Source organism: Dendrobates tinctorius, unplaced genomic scaffold (assembly GCF_039654945.1).
Source record: "Dendrobates tinctorius isolate UK_male_01 unplaced genomic scaffold, ASM3965494v1 ptg000175l, whole genome shotgun sequence".
NCBI lineage: Eukaryota > Metazoa > Chordata > Amphibia > Anura > Dendrobatidae > Dendrobates > Dendrobates tinctorius.
The window spans coordinates 10,477,845-10,502,631 of record NW_027361842.1 but is presented as its reverse complement, the minus strand read 5'-3'; the positions used below and the strand labels follow the sequence as shown (position 1 = coordinate 10,502,631).

Below are 24,787 nucleotides of genomic sequence, written 5' to 3'. Positions count from 1 at the left end.
GGTCTGGTGGACCAGCCATGCGTTTCAGAGCTGGTCTAGTACCTTCATCAGGCCGGTATACATGCAAACCAACAGTTACATGCACTTCACAGAAATAGGTTTACCTTTACAAATAATAAGTACCTGTGATATGAAATTATAGAGTAGCAAATATAATCAAGCTAGCTGATAGATTATCAAGTGCAAATGTATGTAGCCAAATATAAAAATTATACATATAGAAATCATGAATTGCATAGTTTAAAAAATATTATAATTAAAAAATACTTAAAATAAGAAATCTAGTATCCATTAAATTCCCTATTCGTACCCGGTGTTGTCTAGGCATTCATTTAGACCAGTGATCCCCAACCTTTCTGCCTTGAGAGCTACATTAAGGTTTGAGAAAGGGTCGCGAGACACATTTAGGACCAAGAAAGTCAGGCTATGTGCACACGTTCCAGATTCTGCTGCGGATCCGCAGCGTTTTTGGTCCTGTGGGTCCGCAGCAGAATCTGTTGCGTTGTACAGTACCATTTTAATCAATGGAAACTGAAAAACGCAGTGCACACGGTGCGGAATTTTCCACGCGGATTTGCAGCAGTTTAGCACCTGATCAATGACAGGTGTCAAACCGCAGGGAAAAACCACAGGCGAAACCGCAGAAAATCTGCAGATAAACCGCAGGTATTTTGATCTGGGGATTTACCTGCGGATTTTCCCAAATCCGCACGGACAAATCCGCAGCACCTAAAACTACGTGTGCGCATAGCCTCACGAGCAACATCCAGCTCCCGCCCACCTCACACTAGCGAGACAGATTGTCCCCATTACTGGTATAACGAAAGCCAAAGTTTTTTAACTGATATTACACAAAGGCAGTGTTCCAAGAACCAGGGGTTCCCACAATACCCCCACTCAGTATTCTCGCACTAACCACCCCCATTACACTGTCGTATCCAGCTTTAAGCATCTCATCTTGATACTTGACATCATCTGGTCTTCACCTTACCATGCTTAAATTATTTCCAAATCCTCAAGGCCAGAATATGCATAATAAGATCTGCTCTTCTGTACTGGGCTACTCACAAAATTCACCATCTGAAAAACTGCTCTTCATAGTTGTTTGTTAGACATGATGCGAATGCACCAAGCTGGCAGCCAGTCACGAGCCACATATCCTGGGCCCGAGACCCACATGTGGCTCCAGAGCCACAGGTTGGAGACCCCTGATTTAGACCATCAGGTGTGAGCAAAGATAATTTAAAGTTCCAATAGGATTCTCTAATTAGAAAATCACACTTGTTGTGTCTAGGGAAGTAATTGCTAGAGCACATTAATATGAAAAGCCTGTCCTAGTATGTTAAATGGCACATGTTAAGGAGCTGAAACTCCTAAACCCTTCATCCAATTTTAATGTGGATACCCTCAAATGAAAGGTGAAATTCTGAACTTCAACTGCATCTGAATTGTTTTGTTTAAAATTCATTGTGGTTATGTCTAGAACCAAAATTAGAACAATGTTGTCTCTGTCCAAATATATATGGACCTAACTGTAGATCCGCATGCGCCTTGTGTACCTATATTTAACATTGGGTACGCAGGGACATGCATTGTATGCGGATGCGTCCCCGTACGTCGTTTTGATATGCCCACCGAACGCACAGGCCGCAACATGTTGCGTTTGGCAGGCATGTCAAAATGACGCACGGGGACGCATCCGCTTACAATGCATGTCCCTGCGTACCCAATGTTAAATATAGGTACACAAGGCGCATGCGGAGCTATGAAGATCTCATGGAAAGAATTACGCAGCCGTATGCTGCATACACAAACACTAGTGTGAAACCAGCTTAATACTGGAGATACAAGGGTACTGAGGTAAGTAAAAGCTGCTCACACACAGATGTCCACACTGTCTATCTGATCTAATACTGGAGATACCAGAAGTGCTGAAGAAGAGGCTGCCATCCACCCTGTTTATCTGATCTAATACTGGAGATACAACGGTACAGAGATAAGAAAAAGCTGCTCACACTGCTGTCCACCATGCCCATCTGATCTAATATTGGAAATACCGGGAGTGCTTAGATAACAAGAGGCTGCTCACACAGATGTCCACACTGTTTTTCTGACCTAATACTGGAGATACCAGCGGTACTGAGGTAGGAACAGGCTGCTCACACTGCTGTCCACCCTGTCAATCTGATCTTATATTGGAGATACCAGGGTTGCTGAGATAAGAGGCTGCTAACACTGCTGTTCATTGTCTTTTTGAATGCTGATTGTCTGCTGTGACCATAAAGAGAATCTGTCTTCAGGATTTTGCTAAGGAACAGGCATTTTCATGTTGGCACTGTTACATTAACCTCTTCGCGACCGCCCACAGTAGATAAACGTTGGCGCTTGCTGGGCTTTGTGCAGCGCCGACGTTTATCTACTGTCGGCGGTTTTGTGCCCCCCGGGACCCCCTCATACCTTATAACGCGGGGATCCCGGTGCACAATGCATGCTGGGACCCCCGACGTCATCGAGACCTGATTGGTTCAGGTCCTGATGACGTCGCGTCACAGCAGCCAATGAGAGAGCTCGCTGGGAAAGCTGCTTGTTTCCCGGCGATCTCCCTCATTATAACGCGACTTCTCCTCTGATCTCATGCTGACAGATGAGCAGAGGTGAAGCAGCGTTACAGTGTGACTAGATCGCTGCCTGGCACAGCTGATCGCTGCCTGGCACAGCTGTGTCAGGCAGCGATCTTGTCACACAGTAACGCTGCTTCACCTCTGCTCATCTGTCAGTGTGAGATCAGAGGAGAAGTGGCGTTACTATGTGCCGGGCAGCGATCTTGTCACATAGTAACGCTGCTTCTCCTCTGATCATCTGCCAGTGTGAGATCAGAGGAGAAGTGGCGTTACTATGAGTCAAAAATACAAAAAATAAAAAACACAAAAATAAAAAAAAAAGTAAAGAAAAAAAAGTAGGTAGGCAGGCTAGGGCTAGGTCTAGGGTTAGGGCTAGGGTTAGGGCTAGGGTTAGGGTTAGGGCTAGGGTTAGGGTTAGGGTTAGGGCTAGGGTTAGGGCCAGGGTTAGGGCCAGGGTTAGGGCCAGGGTTAGGGCTAGAGTTAAGGGTGTGTTGGGGTTAGGGTTGGAATTCGAATTGGGGGTTTCCACTGTTTAGGTACATCAGGGGCTCTGTAAATGCAATATGACGCCCGCAGACCATTCCATCAAAGTCTGCATTCCAGAACGTCACTACTTCCCTTCCGAGCCCCACCGTGTGCCCAAACAGTGGTCCCCCCACATGTGGGGTACCAGCGTACTCAGGACAAATTGGACAACAACTCTTAGGGTCCAATTTCTCCTGTTACCCTTGTGAAAATAAAAATTGGGAGCTAAAAGATCATTTTTGTGGAAAAAAAATGATTTTTTTTATTTTCACGGCTCTACATTATAAACTTTAGTGAAACACTTGGGGGTTCAAAGTGCTCACCACACATCTAGATAAGTTCCATGGGGGGGTCTAGTTTCCAAAAAGGGGTCACTTGTGGAGGATTTCCACTGTTTAGGCACATCAGGGGCTCTGCAAACGCGATATGACACCCGCAGACCATTCCATCAAAGTCTGCATTCCAAAACGTCACTACTTCCCTTCCGATCCCCACCGTGTGCCCAAACAGTAGTTTTCTTCCACATATGGGGTACCAGTGTACTCAGGACAAATTGGACAACAACTTTTGGGGTCCAATTTCTCCTGTTACCCTTGTGAAAATAAAAAATTGGGGGCTAAAATATCATGTTTGTGGAACAAAAATGATTTTTTATTTTCATGGCTCTACGTTATAAACTTCTGTGAAGCACTTGGGGGTTCAAAGTGCTCACGACACATCTAGATAAGTTCTTTAAGGGGTCTAGTTTCCAAAATGGGGTCACTTGTGGGGGTTTCCACTGTTTAGGCACATTAGGGGCTCTCCAAATGCGACATGGCGTCCTATCTCAATTCCAGCCAATTCTGCATTGAAAAAGTCAAACGGCACTCCTTCCTTTCTGAGCTCTGCCGTGTGCTCAAACAGTGGTTTAGCCCCACATACGGGGTATCGGCGTATTTGGGAGAAATTGCACAAAAAATTTTGTGGTTCATTTTCTGTTTTTACACTTGTGAAAATAAAAAAAATGGTTCTGAAGTAAAATGTTTGTGAAAAAAAGTTAAATGTTTATTTTTTCCTTCCACATTCCATTCATTCATGTGAAGCACCTGAAGGGTTAATAAACTTCTTGAATGTGGTTTTGAGTACATTGAGAGGTGCAGTTTTTAGAATGGTGTCACTTTTGGGTATTTTCTGTCATATTGACCCCCCAAACTCACTTCAAATGTGAGGTGGTCCCTAAAAAAAATGGTGTTGTAAATTTTGTTGTAAAAATGAGAAATCGCTGGTCAACTTTTAACCCTTATAACTTCCTAAAAAAAAAAAAATTATGTTTCCAAAATTGTGCAGATGTAAAGTAGACATGTGGGAAATGTTATTTATTAACTATTTTGTGCGATATCACTCTCTGATTTAAGGGCATAAAAATTAAAAGTTTGAAAATTGCAAAATTTTCTAAATTTTTGCCAAATTTTGATTTTTTTAACATATAAGCGCAGTTCATATCTTAGAAATTTTACCACTATCCTGAAGTACAATATGTCATGAGAAAACAATGTCAGAATCAGCAGGATCCATTGAAGCGTTCTAGAGTTATGGCCTCATAAAGTGACACTGGTCAGAATTGAAAAAATTGGCCTGGTCACGAAGGCAAAAACAGGCTCAGGCGCGAAAGGGTTAATTAAAATTATACCCAAGTTGAAAAAATCCATCTTGTTTAATCTGTGTTTGAAGTTTTTGTTAATACTATGTTCGTGCTTCGGTCCGTGAATGTGGGGGAGATTTTTTTGGTGCTCTGACCTCATCGTCATCATTCTTAGCTTAAATGACAGGTCACTTAACCTGCCTCCTACTTTAAATAGGACACCTGCGCAATTAACATTGTGGTCTTCAAAAAAAAAATTAAAATTTTTGCCTCTAACAAAATAGCATCGATGCATGCGCAGTAGTATCTATTGGCAAACAATGCTCTCAATCTGTGCATACGTAGACCACTGTGTACCGAAGACCAGTGCAGGAGTACGCGCGAGAAGACATCATCGCCGCTGAACCTAGGAATGCAGCAGACACAGCGCGCAGTGATGATATCCTCTTCTTGTGTGTGCTCCTGCACTGGTCCTCAGTACACACTGGGCTGCGAATGCACAGATTGAGAGTATCACTTGCAGATAGATGCTGCGGCACATGTGCTGGCAATGGTGCCATTTTGTTGGAGACAATTTTTTTTTTGAAGAATGATGACAATGAGGCCAGACCACCAAAAAAGCCCCGCTCACGGGCCGCCCAGGAGCACGAGTATCTCATTAACTTAAAACTTCAAACACAGATTAAACAAGAACCTCAAGATGGATTTCTTCAACCCAGGTATCATTTTAATCAGTGTAACGGCGAAGACCTGACAGTGTCTGTAGGTTACTGTGCACAATTCTGCTGATAGGTTCTCTTTAAAATAGTTACATAGCATATGATATAAATTATATCGAGGTCACAGCTGACAAGTTTCCCACTGCACATGCTCACAGGAACCTGTTCAATCAACATTCTCGAACAAGTTTTTGTCAAAGTAACAAGACAACGGTCATTTTAATATACTGTAGTGATTATCTCCTCAAACAAAATAAATGTGATTTGCTGATTAAAGATATTTAATATGCAAATTGCCTGAGTCTTGCAATATGAGTTAGGATAAAAGCCAAATCAGAAACTCAATTTGCAGACACAGTGTTTCAGGGTGTTGCCCCTCGTCAATGCAAAGTATGAGATCTGATTTGGCTAGGTGAGAGGCTCTGGAGTGAGGTTTAAGGGGTAATGTTTCTCCTTGCGGAGAGTGACATAATGGCTCTGACATGCCAAGGTAAGGTGGCTTATTCGCTGTGCAATGCTTCCTAAAGGTATTTAGAAATTTATTTATAGTGGCTTTTTTTTCTATTCCTGAAGAACACCATTAATTGGTTCAAAATGTATTTTTGTAGGAGCCATAAAGTAAATACATCTGTAGAAAACTATCAAGGTTATAAAAATCCGATTATTAGGGCTCTCCTCTAAATCAAGAACAAGGAAGACCCATACTCTCAACCACTTTCCCTATGAAAGGGTATCTCTCAGTAGGATTAACCTTCCTAAGCCATCTATATGGACATGTAGGTCATAAAGAGTTGAATAAAATGATATCTTGATGCCTGTTATCAGATGTTTTGTTCAAAAGTAATGCAAGCTTTTTTTAATATGTTAATGAACTATTAAGATCTATGGACCGGTGTTTTGTAACGGATTCAGTGATTTTGATGAATAAGAAATGTTTAGTTGAGTAAACTAAATTGAATTTACTTAAAAAAAGATAAGAAATAAACAGTCACTCAAATAACACATAAGCAATAAAGTAAAGAAAATACATGTGCATCAAAAACAAGCATTTTTCATACATTACATTCTCAAGGTAGAAGTCCATCAGGCTGTGTGTCCATTTCTTTCTCCCTCTCCCCAATGTTCCAGTCATCTTTTATATGTTAAACTGTCCATTGCAAAAGGCTTTGCTCTCCCTTGGTATGTGTACTGGAGACTTAACAACCTCCATCTAACATATAATTAACATATACAGGAGAACATCTCTGTCAAAGTTCTAATTAGTTGACTCATCTTTGAATATCAAAAGGCTCCTTTGCTAGAAAGTAAAGGCCCTTTTACATTTAGCGATGCACCAGCAATCCGACCAGCGATCCGACCCGGTCAGGATCGCTGGTGCATCGCTAAATGATCGCTAGTGAGCTTTCATACAGAAAGATCTCACAGCGATGCAGCAGCGACGCAGCGCACGATACTCACCTTTCACACACAGCGATCCTGCGTCCTCCCGCCCGCCTCCAGCGTCGCTCGTCGTCACAGCAGGAAGTCTCAGCAGGAAGCAGACGACGAGAAATGGAGCCGGACATTCTCGCGCGATCAGCGATGGACAGCGGGGGAGCCGGTCGCTGGTAAGTATCACACATAGCGATATCACTAGCAATATCGCTATAACGTCACAAAACCAGTGACGTTTTAGCGATATTGCTAGCGATATTGCTTAGTGTAAAACCCCCTTAAGTGTCCAGATAGTAACAAAAAAAACGGTTATTGGCCCTCTCTGGACAACTGACCATCTGATTGAATACATCAGTAGAACTGCAAGCTTATATATTGAAATGCTTGAAACCATATCAATAATTAGTACTGATTAATTGGAGTGTTGCAACCATTAAAAATAACTCTTACTAACTACAACCGGACATAGAGAATCTGCCTCAGAGCAGATGATAGGGGGCGTTACCAGTGTGAGACATGTAATGACTGATAGTCTGCTCTCATGGTCTACATCTCTCACAGTGATAATGCCCATTGCATTTAAAGTAAGCTCAGAAGACAGATTCTAAGGCTGTGTGCACACGCTGCGGATTCCGCTGCGGATTAATCCGCACGGATTTTGCAAAAACCGCAGATAATCCGCAGGTCCAAAGACCTGCGGATTATCTGCGGTTTTGCCTGCGGTTTGGTCCTGCGGATTCACTATCTCCACAATGGTGGAGATAGGAACCCGCAGTGGTTTCCGCAGAAAGAATTGACATGCAATTCTTTCTGCGGATTCAAAACCGCAGCAAATCCGCGCGGTTTTTTCCGCAGCGTCGGCACAGCGTTTTTTGTTTTCCCATTCAAATGAATGGTACTGTACACCGCAGCTAAAACTGCTGCGTGTCCGCAGCGGCCAAAACCGCTGCGGAAACGCAGCGGAATCCGCAGCGTGTGCACACAGCCTTAGGGAGATCTACAGTATGTCCGGCCCATAGCTCATAATGGTTGATTTATATTATATACATTTACATCCTACAGACAGATTCCCTTTAAAGCTGTGCGCACATGGTGCATTTTTGCATTTTCGCAGCATTTTTTCCACGCAGAAATGGGCCAAAAATGCTAGGGAATTCTTATGCCAGCTAGTTAAATGAGAATCCTGAAGTGCTGTGCACAGGGTCAGTAATTTTCATTTGAGTATTTTGCAGTGCGTTTTTTTTCTGCAGCATGTCAATTCATTGTGTGGATTTTTAGAGTTTTTCACCTATTGACTTCAACAGAGTCAGTAAAAGCAGCCGCAAAAATGCAGGTATAAAAATGTCTGCAGATTTGATGAGTTTTTACGGCCTTCCTATGGTGTTTCCCACGCTGTGATCTGTGTGACAGCGTGAGAAAAATTGGCAGTTCTGACAGACAGTAACGTTATTGCCGGTAAGATCGCTACTGTTGTCAGAGCACTGTGGGGTCATGCTGTCAGATGTCAGTGTGACCCCGTCGCTGTGACTGTGACATGCGGTAAAAAGCTTACCGCAGGTCAGCATGCGTCGGCTGATGAGAAACTACTACTCCCATCAGGCTACGTCTGCTGTCACTGATAATGGTAATAGCAGGCGCCATTGATGGGACAAGCAGTCTTTCGTCAGTAGGCGCCTGTGCTCAAACTTAAAAAAATATAAAAAAAAAAAAAATTGAAAATTATTAAATACATATTCAAATAAAATGAAATAACACATTATACTCACCTAACACCAAATCTCTTATGCCCTTGTCTCATAAAAAAATGTAAAATAAATGCCCAACCCCCAATGCCATTGTCCCTGTAAACAATCAAAAATAATAAACAACCATATGCTCTCCTGTCAGCCGTAGTCCACATAACCCAGAGTTTTCCAGGGCGCTATCACTTGTAGAACTGTGACATTGTGAAATGTGACTGCTTTAACCGGCCGCTGGCTACACACTGGTAGGAGCATCATTGCTTCCGTAGTGTATGGCGCTGAACTGCCGTGAGAAAGGTCACACGAGTTCATCAGCTGATGAGCTCTGGTGATCTCACTTACGGCACCACCGCTGTGTGAGAACTTTCTCATGCAGCAGTGGTGCTGTAAGTGAGATCACTGAGGCTCATCAGTTCATGAACTCGTGTGACCTCTCTCACGGCAGCTCACTGCTACACACAGCAGGAGTCAGTATGTGCTCCTGTGTCAGTGTTTAGCCGGCTGTTCTTGAGAGCAGTCACATCAGTGCCTGCTCTCAAAGTCATCAAGATCATCGTGGAACATTATGGAATATCTTCTCTGTGGAGAGGTGAGAAACATTGTTGTTTATTATTTTAATTCTGTTACACGAGACATTGGCTTTTGTGGACTGGGCAATGATGTGAGTATGGATTAATTTGGTTTCAATTAAGGATTTTGTGTCATCCTTTCAATTAAAAGGACTTCATTCTGGGTGTGTATTTTTTTTAGACAATATAACTATGGGGTTAGTAATGGGGGCGTCTTATAGACGCCTCTCCACTACTAACCTTTGGGCTTGATGTCACCTGACAATACAAAGGTGAAATCAACCCTTTAATTATCACTCCACTTGCCAACACAACAGGGCAAGTGGGAAGAGCAAGGCTAAGTGCCAGATTTAGCGTATCTTATGGATGCACCATTTCTGGGGCTGTGGAGAGCTGATGTATTTAGTCTGGGAGGGGGTCAATATCCATGGCCCCTTTTTAGGCTATTAGTATCAGCCAGCAGCTGTATGCCTAGCCTTTGCTGGTTAGAGGGGTAAAATGTGTCAATATTTTTCTAGGGTCCCCTGTAAACTAGCCAGTAAGGGCTAAGCAAACAGCTGTGAGCTGATATTAATAGCTTGGGAACCTTTATGACTATTGGCTCTTTCCCAAAATATTAACATCAGCCCTCAGCCATTGGCATTCCCTCTACTGGTTACGAAAATCACGTGGGAGCCCACCCAATTACTTTTTGTTTTCATTTTTTTTTTTTGTAAAAATTAACAGGTATCAATGTGAACAAAACGAAGGAGCAGGAATGGGCTATGCACGGGGGGATCACCACAAACAATTGGTTAGCATTTTAGAATGACAGCTTTTATTGAACATGAATAAACCACACACAGATTAAAAACATTAAAAAGTCACACATGTGACTTGACAAACGCATATACTGGCTCACAATAGAACCTACACCCTGCAAATACACTCAACAGGAGACCCGCCTATATAAACAGCATACCAACTGGTGGCTAGTGTAGGAAATGAAGAAATGAAAAAAATGAATAAATGAAAGAGGGGATATGAGTATACATGGGCATGAAATAACACCCACCAACCATGAAACATATAAAAAGATGAAAACCAATGGTGTTCAATGGTGTTGTATCCCCTAAATTGAGATCATAAATATCACACCTAGTCACCATCGCCCACAGTACCCGTCATGAAAGTCATGGAGAGTCATGGATGCACATGATCATACACCAATCAAAATACACTCAAGCCCAAAGAAAATAAAAAAGACAAGAGCTCATGATCAAGGTATAATAGAAATAAATGGTTAACCCCAAAGACCATTGGTCTCTACACATTGATAGAAAGAGGTATTGAAAAGGCACGAAATTTATTCGAGAATCACAGTAGTGTCACATGAGGACAAGCCTAGGCATCAAGTACAGGTAGATAAAAAAAAGTTGATATAAGAACAAAAACGGACAGGTGGCGACACGCGTCGGGCATCTGTCCTCCCTGATCTTGCTCCACATGGGCCCCGTGCCTTGATGCCATTTATACCAATATTGACAGGCTATTGATCCTGTCCATCAGTGATCATGAGCTCTTGTCTTTTTTATTTTCTTTGGGCTTGAGTGTATTTTGATTGGTGTATGATCATGTGCATCCATGACTCTCCATGACTTTCATGACGGGTACTGTGGGCGATGGTGACTAGGTGTGATATTTATGATCTCAATTTAGGGGATACAACACCATTGAACACCATTGGTTTTCATCTTTTTATATGTTTCATGGTTGGTGGGTGTTATTTCATGCCCATGTATACTCATATCCCCTCTTTCATTTATTCATTTTTTTCATTTCTTCATTTCCTACACTAGCCACCAGTTGGTATGCTGTTTATATAGGCGGGTCTCCTGTGGAGTGTATTTGCAGGGTGTAGGTTCTATTGTGAGCCAGTATATGCGTTTGTCAAGTCACATGTGTGACTTTTTAATGTTTTTAATCTGTGTGTGGTTTATACATGTTCAATAAAAGCTGTCATTCTAAAATGCTAACCAATTGTTTGTGGTGATCCCCCCGTGCATAGCCCATTCCTGCTCCTTCGTTTTGTTCATACAGTTTTGTTGTATGGGCTGGGGTTGGATCCCACTTTGTTATCCATTGATAGTGGTGCCCCTACTCTTGTTTTGCAGGTATCAATGTGCACGCTGATTTCTGCCAGTTGCTTTTTGATTACAGCCTGTGTAATATCACCTTCCAGCATTCTGACATAGATTTTTAAAGTCAGTACACCAGTTTCACCAGGTCTAAGAGATTGTTTAATAAGGTATGCCGTACAGTTTAATTCACTGATTATTATTTGTGATTCCAGCAATAAAAATACCATCTCTTATAAGAGTAAATTCTTACCTAGAGAGCATTCCGAGGGGTGTAACATTGAGAGAACCCATGAGCATTGCCAAGGCCATCCCTGGAGCTTCCCGCTCTATTACTTCTTTTGTGGCCTGTAGATATAAACAATTTGCATTAGTATTATGGCCGGGTTCATTAGAAGAATTGTATACTAAGTAAATTACCAGTTCTATGCATCATACTGTACATCACATACACAATTAATTATGTGCATGGTGTCGCACATTGCTCTTGTAATAAATGCCAAGGTCAACTGCCCTATACTATATCCACTTACTAGGCATTCAGCACAAGAATCTGCATGCACACAAGAAATCATTGTATACATTTAGGATGCATCACTCGGGGAGAACAGTTTTGTAGTTCCTCTCTGAACATTTAGGAGGCACAAAAGTTAAAAAGAATCTAATTTGAGTGCAGATTAATTTAGGAGCAGATACCCTGATTCCAGGCATGTTTCACTTAATAGGCTGTGTGCTGTAGATTCAATAAAATCTGTGTTTTATCTGCAGGAGATTATCACTGCAGGACTAGGTGTCATGTGCATATCAGTCAGGCTAATAAGAGTAACCTCGCTCCCATCACTGTTTGAACAGTGTCCACATTAAACTGCCAATCAGTGCTGTGGGCGGGGTTATACAGATATCATCATTCTGAGCACTTCTACATCTAGAGACCTACAGTAGATATAACAGGGAATTTATCAAACCTGCACAAAGCAGTGCAGTTTGTGACACATCACTGGAAATAGGGATACTGTCCCTACTTTATGCCGTTCTCAGATTACATAGCAAAAATCTACTGACTGATTCCCTTTAACCAAATTCAAGGTTAAGCTTCTTCATTGTTTGAACATTCAGAGCCATTTCTGGACTCAAAGCTAAATTAGTTTCAGGGTATCCACCTAAAATATGCTAAAATGTGGCAGTGGGTCTTTTGGGCTCCTTTCTGTACTAGGGCCACAGAGCATGCCCACTGCCCATCACAGAGCATGCCCACTGCTCATCACAAAGCATGCCCACTGCTCATCACAAAGCATGCCCACTGCCCATCACAGAGCATGCCCACTGCTCATCACAAAGCATGCCCACTGCTCATCACAAAGCATGCCCACTGCCCATCACAGAACATGCTCACTGCTCATCACAAAGCATGCCCACTGCACATCACAAAGCATGCCCACTGCCCATCACAGAGCATGCCACCTGTCCATCACAGAACATGCCCACTGCCCATCACAGTGCATGTCCACTGTCCATCACAGAGCATGCCCACTGCCCATCACAGAGCATGCCCACTGCCCGCCACAGAGCATGGCCACTGACCATCATAGAGCATGCCCACTGCACTATCTCAGAAAAGTCAATTAGTCATTAGGGAGATCTCTTTCCAGGTAATGTGACACAAACCAGTAAAATAAATCGTTTCAGCAACTTATGCAAGGTCTAGGACTTTATAATAAAGTGAAAAAAAAAATAATAAACATACAGTAAATGTAATAAAAAAATCCAAACACTGTAGAAAAACAACGGATTTCTGACTATCACAGATTATTTTCACTTTGCCGCTCTTATGCATTTCACATTTTCTGTGACATAACAATATACGGTACATAGATCTTTGATTGTCAGCACGTTTAAAAATGGATTAATGACAGTAAAAATGAGGAAGCCTTGCATCAGCAGATGAAAAAATATGGAGAATCCAGATGAATTAAATATACCACCAGTAAAGAATCTTAACTCCGCATCTGCGACAGATCAAAGGAAAATAACTGTCACAATTTGTAGCTTGGCATAAAAAAAAGTTTTTAAGGCAGAACCGTAAAATGTGATGATTTATTTTATTTTCTGGTGCATCCATCATTACTAAATGCAATACAATTCGGAAATAAGCATCCAATGGTATAAAAAGAAGAGCAAGCTAGTACACCGACACATCCCTTTGAGGTAGAACTAAGTTCTAGTACTCCATATTGAAGGGTTTTTTTTGTAGGCAAAGCTTTAAAGGGTAATATGTACAACCATCAGCTTCATCCAAGGAAGAAGCTTGTGGAGAAACGCGCGCCGGAGTGAGGGGACGCCAGTGGCAGCCATTCCTATTCTTTGTTTCCATAAATATTATTTTTATGGATCTCTTCAGCACTCAGTCTTTATGCTTACTTAGTCTGAGTTGATGGTTGTATTATCTAGTATGGGAAGTGCGACTGATAATTACAGGTAGATATTTGTGAGTAATAAAGCACTAAAGGGAACCGGTCAGCAGATTTATGATAGCTGTTAATCACTGCTGGGTGCGGGGTCACACAGATTAGCTGGACTGCTGTGCATATGACACCTAAGTCCTGCAGTGATAATCTCCTGCTGATAAAACACTAATTGTATTGAAACTACAGCACACAGCCTAATGAATGATGGGAGGCGCCGGACCCGGACCTGAGACCACCATCGGACATGGACCGCCCCCCCAGGGGAGTATAATATAACTTGTTTTTCTTATCTTTCAGGTTACATCGGGGGGCTTATCTACAGGATTACAGAATGCTGTAGATAAGCCCCTAATGGCGGCGGCCGCAACTTATACGCAAAAAATGAGGTGACATATTCCCTTTAACCAATTTAAGACGGTCACCATGTGGAGGTCTGCTAATTTACTACCTCTTGCGGTGAGACATTATTCCACAGTCTGACTGCTCTCACTGTAAAGAACCCTTTCATATTCAGCAGTCCATTTGGCAATGTTGTTAACAGGAGAGGGTTAATGTTTAGTGTACTATCGTAAAAGGGTTGTCCCCTATAGGATACTACTAAGACTACCCCTTTGCATGCTCCATGCTTGGCCCCATTAAAAAAAAAAAAAACACCTACACTCACCTCCAATGCTGGCGCCATTCTAGTGGTGTTGGCATCTGAGCCCAACACCACTAGAATGGCGCCTTTGGACAAATCGAACATCAAGAGGGAATCAGAGAGCAGCCGCAGCCCTGGCTTCCGGTTTATGTTCAATACGTCCAAAAGCGGGAACAGTGAAGCCAGAAGTGATTGGGCGCAGGGCTCAGGTGACGTCACACCCTCACAAGAGCCCCGGGAAGGCGAGTGCAGACACCACTGGAACGGCACCGGCGGTTAGTATAGGTGTTTTTATTTTAATGGGGTCAAACATGAGGAATGAGAAGGGGTTGTCCTAGTACCCTTATATCAAGTCAGGAATAGTGATGAGTGAACCCGTGGATGTTGGGGTTCGATGGGTTAGGGTGGACTTTTTTCAATGTAAGGTTTGGGACTCGAACTTGACCTCAGACCCAGAACCCCATGCAAGTCTATGGTGACCTGAACTTCAAAGCTGAAAATGGTTGGAGTAAGGGCTAGGGGCTGCAAAAAGAATAAAAATAGGGGTAAGAGCAGGAAAATTGCCCTGCAAACAAATGTGGATAAGGAAATTACTTAAAATAACAGAATAACAAAAAAAGAAAAAAAAATTATAATTGTGAATTAGGAGGTGGAGGTCCAAGTGGAGGTGGAGGAACAGGTTGAGGAGCAGGTGGTAATGGAAGAAGAGGTGGAAGAGGCGTAAGAGGAGGAGGTAGCCAAGACTTGCGTTTGTGTTTTGGGTTTATTTATTGATTTTTATGTGGTACTCTGAAAACATGCAGTGTAATAATCTGTTGGCCACTCTCTCTGCATACAGGCCGTGCAATACTCTGCAATTTTTTGGGTTGAAAACAATGAGGAGAGTATCATATAGAAGAAATGTGGCCGTGTTGCTGAAGGTGGTATAGTTGCTACTGCAGGGAGAGAGATGACGTGGTCGATCTGTGTCTGCTATGCGCCCAAATGAAACACCTTCCTCTGGTGCAAGCAGGTGTCAGGACATTCTGTGTAATTTCCGACTGGTGGAGGGCTGCAGTGATTGTTGACTTTGTGGAACTTTCTCCCTTCTGCATCTCTGAAGCTCAGCCACAGTGATCTTGGGGTTCTTCTTTACCTCTCTCACAAAGGCTCTTCTCCCATGATTGCTCAGTTTGACTGGACGACCAGATCTAGGAAGACCTCTGGTAGTCACAAACTTCTACCATTTAAGGAATATGGAGGCCACTGTGCTCTTAGGAACCTTGAGTACTGCATAAATTCTTTTGTAACCTTAGCCAGATCTGTGCCTTGCCACAATTCTGTCTCTGAACTCCTTGGTCAGTTCCTTTGACCTCATGATTCTCATTTGGTCTGACATGCACTGTGAGCTGTATGGTCCTATATAGACAGGTGTGTGCCTTTCCAAATCAAGTCCTATCAGTTTAATTAAACACAGCTGGACTCCACTGAAGGAGTAGAACCATCTCAAGGAGGATCACAAGGAAATGGACAGCATGTGACTTAAATATGAGTGTCTGAGCAAAGGGTCTGAATACTTATGATCATGTAATATTTTGGTTTTTATTTTTTAATAAATTTGCAAAAATTTCAGCAGCAGCATGCACTAGTGAGTCGCTCAGTGGAACAACAACACTTTACGACCAAGCAGTGGGTTTCCATGCGGGACGTGTGTGCCTTGTGCTCCTTCTAGTACTCCACGAACATTGGCTGTGCTAATGACGCCATTATCAGCGTTACTATCCTACTTCTGTTTTTTTCCGTCAAGATGGGGTGCAGAGTGTACATTAATGAGAAAAAAAATTAACTTTTTTGAATTTACCAAATGGCTGCAATGAAACAAATACTTTTCTTACCCAGTGTACGTTGTGGAATTGGAAGGCAATGAAGGGATTTGCAGAGGGGAGAAGTTGAGGATTAGTGAAAACAGAAGTGGATTAGTAGGGCAAAAGAGTTACCTACAGACTGTTGAAGTGTAATGATGCAATGGGGGATGATGAGGTTCTAGACCCCACATGGAATCAAGGCCATCTGAGTGTAAGGGCAGTTCAAAGAAAGAGGTGGTGGTCATGCTACCCAAACAGCCAGCAAAAGAAGGAGTAGGGTGCAAAAGCGCAGAGGCCGTCTGCTACTGCGCACCACGTCCTACCCCTAGACTTTTCTCTGTCCGTGTTGGCTCCTCCGCCATGTCCTCATCTGGTCAGAGAGTGCAGCCTGTCTGTGCGTGCTTTTGCCATTCTCACCCTGCTGCTGCTCGTTTGTCTGCAGTGTACGTCACTTCCACTTCCCTGCTCCCCGCCTCATATGCAATATACCCCACAAGGTAGAACTCCACCTTGCAAAGGCTGGAGAGACTGTACGAGCACCAGCAGCAAGCGATGCTGGAGTTTCAGCAGCAGCACGCACTGGTGAGTCGCTCAGTGGAACAACAACACTTTACGACCAACCAGTGGGTTTCCATGCGGGACGTGTGTGCCTTGTTGTGCTGCTTCTAGTGCTCCAAGAACATGGGCCGTGCTGATGACGCCATTATCAGCGTTACTATCCTACTTTTATGCCTCCTAGAAAAACAAAGTTTTAGGCGATGCTGGATGAGGTGGTAGCACAAGTGGAAGAGTAACAAGAACCAGTCATAGCATTATCAGGCCAGGCGTGCACATGTCTTGTAGTATGGGTTCCTGTACCAATAGCGGCCAGCTACACAGATGTTCAGCCAGGGGATAGTTTTAGAGGATGAGGAGGAGGATGAGAAACAACCATATTCACAACAGGGTCGCACTCAAAGCAGTGTACGGGCCTCATTGGATCATGGCTGGGGGGGGATACAGATGATACACCAAGGAAAGCTTGTCGTTGCCTCTGGGCAGTCTGGCACACATGAGGCAATACGTGCTGCTGTGCCTGGGCCATGACCACTGAGATGTATTAGCAGTAGGCAGCATTTACATTATCCCTGTATACCAACTCACTTGGGATTAATAGGTTAGACAATAAAAGAACCCAAATAAGCCTGCCGCTTCCTGTACAGACTAGATACCCTGACATTGCAGTTCCTAAAGAGCCATAGGGCCGAGCAGAGTGTGAACTAACTTCCAGAGGAGAAGTGTGCAAAACAAAGGAAAGATGTTACAGTGAGAAAAGTAAATAACGAAATGCCAAATAAAGAATAAAGCAAGTACTCTTAACAAATATACAGCCTACTTACTAAAATTATTCCAAAGAAAGGTGCAAAGAAAACACAAGGTGAAAATCTTAGCTCAAAACTCACAGACTTGCTCCAAACATCAATACATTATCAGAACATCTAAATAAATCTATCACCAGCAGGAAACACCAGCTAGACCGAATATAAAGCTGCACTCAGAAGGTGATAAGTGTACAAAGGTAAAAACCTATGTTAAGCTAGACAGACTGCAGCAAGAAAGCAGAAGTCAAACAGCCATGGAAAAGATGAGTCTACTGTGGAGAACGAGAAGCCAACCACAAAACACAAGCTCAAGGGATCAAATCCATGAGCAACACAGTTTCACCATGGTGGAAGAGTATGTGTCCACACATCTCCACATACTGATTGATGGGTATGGTCCATTTAACTTCTGGGTCTCCAAATTGGACACAAGGCCTGAACTTGCCCTTTATGCCTTGGAGGAGCTGGCCTGCCCTGCAGAAAGTGTGCTGTTGGAACGTGTGTTTAGCACAGCAGGAGGTGTGATCACAGACAGGCGAATGCACCTGTCCACAACAAACACGGACAAGCTTACATTAAAATGAACCAGGTGTGGACCCCACAGGATTTGTCCATACTTTTGGCTGAATATAGAAGTATTCCAGCCATTGCTAGACTGCACTGTAGTTTGTTCTATTTTCTATTTACAATGTTTTGGGGTCTACCCAATTTTTTTTTTTTAAAGAGGATGCTTTGCAGAGCACACCCACACAGGTTGTTTTGCAGAGATTTTTTGGCACAGTACTACACACAGAGGTTTTTTGGCACAGTACTCACAAAGGCTTTTTGGCATAGTACTACCAGGGGCCTTTTTGGTGCAGTACTCCCAGAGGTTTTTTGGCACAGTACTCCCAGAGGCTTTTTGGCAAAATACACACAGAGGCTTTCTGGCACAGTACACACAGAGGTTTTCTGGCACAGTACACACAGAGGTTTTTTGGCACAGTACACACAGAGGTTTTCTGGCACAGTACACACCTCTATGTAAAATAATTAAATATTTTTTGGCCCACAAATGAAAAATTATTTCTTTGTCCTAGAAATGGCAACTAAATGGCTGATGTCAGTTTTTAACTTCCAGACTACTAAAAAAAAACCACACAGCAGTCCTGAGAAATTATTTATTTAGCCTATAAATGGCATCTAGATGACTGATGTCAATTACTTATTTCTCTGACTACTAGAAAACACACAGCGACTTAAACGAACAGTACTGCCACAGGCGGGGGGTGCAGAGTACAAACAGCGGCTTAAAGGAACAGTACTCCCACAAGCAGGGGGTGCAGAGTACACACAGCTGCTTAAAGGAACAGTACTCCCACAGGCAGGGAGCACTCACACAGCGATTTTGTAGAACAGTACTCTCACAGGTGGGGTTGCCAAGTACATACAGTGACTTTTAGAACAGTACTCTCACAGGCGGGGTGTGCAGCGTGCACACAGCGACTTTTAGACAGTACTCCCACAGGCAGGGGGTGTGCGGAGTACACACAGTAACTTTTAGCACAGTATTCCCACAGGCGGGTGGTGCAGAGTACACACAGCGCCTTTTAGCACTATACTCCCACAGGCAGGTTGTTCAGAGTACACACAGCGGCTTAAAGGACAGTACTACCGCAGGTGGGGGGGCAGAGTACACACAGTGACTTTTAGAACAGTATCCCCACAAGTGGGGGGTGCAGAGTACACAGAGCGGCTTTTAGCACAGTACTCCCGCAGGCAAGGGGTACAGAGTACACACAGCGGCTAAAAGGACAGTATTCCCACAGGCGGGGTGTGCAGAATACACAGAGCTGATTTTAGCACAACAGTAGCACATTGCTACCAAAGATATGGGTTGCAGAGAACAGACTGCGTTGTTTTTTCTGCAGAGTGCTGACTCCATATCTGCCCTTCACTCCAGCTGAGTCCTATCACTACACTAATAAGACCAGAATGGCAGCGGCACTCGTGATCTGGCCTTTATACAGGCAGGATCACGTAGTGCGCCAGACTATCACAGTCATGCCAATACTTGGCATAGCTGTGATGGCTCTGGAAGTGCCCACAGTCTAAAAGCATGTTGATTGGATGCACTGCAGCCTTTCAACAAGCTTTATGAGCTTGTAATTGACTGGAAACTCGAACAGTAAACCAGATGTACAGTAAAAAGTCAGTGTCAGAGGTTCGGTACCTATTCGGGTTTGCTCATCACTAGTCAGGACACCTGTCACGTGGAGGCTTACTAAATGTTGCATGTGATCTGAGTTGGGCTACTGAGCTCGTTCATACAGAGATGGTATATGGTTACCGTAACATCTGTACACCAGGTCTCATCAGCAAGACAATCAAGTCCTGTGGCTTTATTGTAGCCTACAGACATTACAGTCTACAGGTCTCCTCATATTTTAGGAAAAGTAAAAAAAATTGTGAAAGCGAAATTTAAAATGTAAAGATGTTAAATGGTTAATTAATAACAAACAAAGCAAAAGATAAATCAGGCAAAATGCAAAAAAGAGAGTTAAAATGGTCTATAATTATATGTAAGTAGATACATATCTACACCCCCTATCTGCCGGTGTCCCCCAAGGTTCAGTCCTAGGGCACCTGCTCTTCTCCATCTCCATCTTCACCTTCAGCCTGGGACATCTCAGAGTCCCACAGCTTTCAGTATCACCTCTATGCTGATGACACACAGATCTACATCTCTGGACCCGATATCACCTCCCCACTAACCAGAATCCCACAATGTCTGTCTGCTATTTCATCTTTCTTCTCCGCTAGATTTCTGAAACTTATGGACAAAATAGAATTCATCATCTTTCCACCGTTTCACTCAATTCCCACCCCCCCTCAACGGACCTATCCATCCAAGTCAATGGCTGCCCACTATCCCCAGTCCCACAAACTCACTGCCTCGGGGTAACTCTCAACTCTGATCTCTCCTTCAGACCACGCATCCAAGTCCTTTTCACTTCCTGACGACTTCAACTCAAAAGTATTTCCCGGATCCGTACATTCCGCAACCAAGAATCTACAAAAACCCTAGTGCATGCCCTCATCATCTCCTGCCTCGACTACTGCAACCTTCTGCTCTGTGGCCTCCCTTATAACACTCTCACAACCTTCCAAACTATCCTGTGCTATGCTGTCTGAATAATCCACCTGTCCCCCCGCTATTCCCTGGCCTCTCCCCTCTGTCAATCCTTGCACTTGAACCCCATTACCCAAAGACTACAGTTCAAAACCCTAACCATAGCATACAAAGCCATCCACAACCCATGTCCTCCATACATCTGTGACCTCGTCTCTCAGTACTTACCTGCATGCAACATCCGATCCTCACAAGATCTCTTTCTCTACTCCCCTCTTATCTCCTCTTCCCACGATCGCATACAAGGTTTCTCCCACGCAACAGCCCTACTCTGGAACTCTCTACCACAACATATCAGACTCTCGCCTACCATGGAAACCTTCAAAAGGAACCTGAAGACGTACCTCTTCCGACAAGCCTACAACCTGCAGTAACCACCGATCCACCAAACCGCTGCATGACCAGCTGTACCCTCGCCTACTGTATCCTCACCCATCCCGTTGTAGACGACTGTGTGCCCTCACATGCAGGGTTCTTTCTCCTCCTGTACCAGTCGTGACTTGTATTGTTTAAAATTATTGTACTTGTTTTTTTAAATATGTATAGCCCTCCTCACATGTAAAGCGCCATGGCATAAATGGCTCTATAACAATAAATAATATATTATGATGTTTTCATGAATATTCATTACCGTCAGGTAACATACAGTAAAATAAAAGAAATGTACGAAGACTGTATGGAGAACAGGTAGTAAGTAAAGTGCTGATTCTGCCATATTTTGTTTCAAAAATTGGGCAAACGCAAGCTTAGCTGAAGTACAGTCTGAGCAGTAATGGCATTTCAGACTTGGTGGAGAAAATATTTATGCATTCTGATGACTTTAAAAATGTCAATAATGAAAATTCCAGAAATTCTTCAAACCAGAGTACACCTCCATTATCTATAAATCAGAGTCAGGATGAGCGTCCTCAAACACATCCGAAATAAAAATAAACATCCAGCCATCACATCAATGTGATATATATTAGGTCTCTGGTGGAGGACCATGAACATTTGCAAGGTTGAAATAGCTCATCCACTTGGTCATTATTTACAGTACTTACTACCGGTAAAGTCTAGGGAAAAATGCAATTTTCTTCCTCGAGTGGAACTATTAGTATGGGGCATTAAAAAAAACAAAACACCATATCCAAGAATCTAAGGATGCACACTGGTGGTAGCCATTTTGGCAATTTCTGAAAAACTCATTGACTTTATCAAAAGTTTACATTTTACACTTAGTATGAAGATTTCCCATGCCATTGTTCTCAAATTTAGTATACAGCAGATCTTAAATCCAAAAAGTGTGAAGATTTCACATGTGGTCTTTTTCGATTATAGTCCATGGGAAATTAAAATCTAAAATAAGTTTGCAGAGATGTCAAGAAGGTTTCCCAAGTAGTCTCTCCATTGTAGTCTATGGGAGATCAGAAATCCAAAAAGAAAGCCAAGATATGAAGAAGGTTTCCCATGCTGTCTCTCTCAATTATCATATATAGGAGATCAGAAACCCAAAAAGCTTGCCAAGATGTTGAGAAGGTTTCTTGTGCCATCTCTCTGGATTATCATCTATGGGAATCTGGAAACCCAAAAAGTCTTCCTAGATGTCAAGAAGGTTTTCATGATTTGCCTTTGGATTAGTCTATGGGAGATCATTAACCCACAAAGTTTGCCAAGATGTAAATACTGTTTCCCATGCCATCACTCTCAGTTATCATCTATGGGAACCCAAAAACCCTTCCTAGAAGTTGAGAATGTTTCCCAAGTCTTTACTCTCGATATAGGAGAGAAACCCAAAAATTGTGCAATGAGATGGAGAACGTTTCCATGGCTTTATTCTCGATTATAATCTATTGGATATCAGAAACCCAAAAAGTGTGCAAAGATATTGAGAGGTTTCTCACTAGAGGATTTCCCATGCCTTGTCTTTCCATTATATAGTCTATGGGAGATCAGACATCCAAAATGTGTGCCAAAACATCAAGTCAGGCTACTTTCACACTAGCTTTTTTTTGCGCTGCGTTTGAAGCGCACATGAAACGCATGTCAAAAGCGCATGCAAACGCTGGTAAACGCTACGTTATTTTGTATCATTATTGTGCGCATTACAACAAAAAATCGCAGAGTTTTTATGCGTTTGTAAGCGTTTTTCATGCGTTTACATTTTTTATGCACAATAAACAGGAGAAAAAAATCCTCGAAAAATTCTTGCAACACACTCCACCAATGGGACACAAGTGGGCGTGTCTATGGAAATTCTTTATATAGACCCTGTTTACACCTGAATTCTTCACATTTGCTTGCATTTGACTTGAGAAACACGCTGGAATAGCTTTTACTTTGACTTGGATCTGGACATGAGGATGGCTCAGGCTTATGCAGTTGCTTGCCATGAACAAAGGGAGAGAGAGAGGCAGCGAAGACGGCAGCAGCGGAGTATGTGGATACATCCCATTATTGAACTCCAGGAGAGCCGTGGAGCGTACCACACCCTCTACAGTGAGCTACAGGCAAACCCGGAGAAATTTACGGATTATACCCGGATGACCCAAGAAACCTTTCACTATTTGCTTCGTCGGGTCAAAGAAGTCATCCGGAGACAGGACACGCAGCTCCGGCGTGCGATTACTCCTGAGGAACGGCTCCTGGTCACATTAAGGTAGGTAGTTTTGCTAAACCAATGCCTGTTGATTTTTCTTGCTTGTGACATGTACTCTTCCAAATCTGGTATAATTACAGTTCTGCCATGTCGGTATCTACAAGCTGCGTTAACTTTTGGATGGCATGTATTGAACCAAAGGCTGCACAATTTTTTTTTTTTTTTTTTTTTTTTAATTTAACGTGTTAAAAAAATTATGTATACACAAATATTAATTATTGTTTTCTTTGTGTCACAGATTCATGGCTACTGGAGAGACCCTCTCGTCACTGCACTTCCAGTACCGGATTGGAATCTCCACGTTGCCTGGAATTGTAGAGGACACCTGCCGAGCTCTCTGGAACGTTCTTTGTCCTGAATTCATGCCCATGCCAACCGCAGAAAAGTGGTTGGAAATTGCCGAAAAAATTCTGGACTGTCTGCAATTTCCCTAACTGTTTGGGAGTGGTGGATGGGAAACACATCCGGATTATCAAGCCCAAAAGAACAGGCTCTGAGTTCTTTAACTACAAAAAGTACTTTTCTACTGTACTGATGGCCATTGCGGATGCAGACTGTACGTTTATTGCAGTGGACATTGGGGCATTTGGCCGTGGGAATGACTACCAGGCTTTTAAGACCTCGGACATGGGCAGGAGGTTGTATGGCAACAACTTCAATTTCCCCATGCCACGGCCTCTTCCCAACACCGAAGGTCCGCCACAGCCATTTGTAATGGTTGGTGATGAAGCGTTCCAGATGGGCCAAAACCTGCTGAAACCCTACTCCAGCTGGGACTTGGACCACAACAAAAGAATTTTCAATTACAGGCTCACCAGGGCCAGGAGAACAGTAGAGTGTGCATTTGGTATCCTTGTATCTAGATGGCGCATTCTTGGCACAGCTATTAATCTGAAACTGGAAACCGTGGATGAGGTGGTCAAGGCCTGTGTTGTTCTACATAACTTTGTACTTTCTCGAGAGCACCCGAACTTTGATCTTGATGATGTTGATCCTAATCCATTGCCTGAATTTACACAGCACCCTCTCAGGTCATTCGTTGAAGTTGGCCAAATGAGGGACCAATTTGCGGCATACTTCAACTCAGATGTAGGATGGGTGGAATGGCAAGAGCAAATGGTTTAAAAAAAATGTATTGCATGTTCTTTGTATGTTAATAAAAAAAACTGTTTTGATACCTGTACTGAGTGCATTCTCTGTTTTTACACTCCCAATACCATTAGCAAGTAGCCAGGTGTATCAGTGAATTTATGATTCTGTGTTTTGTGCATCATGATTTGACTAATACTCCAGAGTAGGTGACTATATAGATTATGTGG

At 43.0% G+C, this 24,787-nt stretch overlaps 1 protein-coding gene across 30 annotated transcripts in view; it reads right to left on the bottom strand.

Annotated features, from left to right (window-relative positions):
• Positions 1 to 24,787, bottom strand: part of GPHN (gephyrin) — a 663,734-nt gene that overhangs the window by 433,109 nt on the left and 205,838 nt on the right. For all 30 annotated transcript variants that reach the window (XM_073551368.1, XM_073551372.1, XM_073551370.1 and 27 more), the window contains exon 5: positions 11,602 to 11,696. In XM_073551368.1, the coding sequence (XP_073407469.1) occupies positions 11,602 to 11,696 (95 nt within the window). The remainder of the gene's footprint in view (positions 1 to 11,601; positions 11,697 to 24,787) is intronic.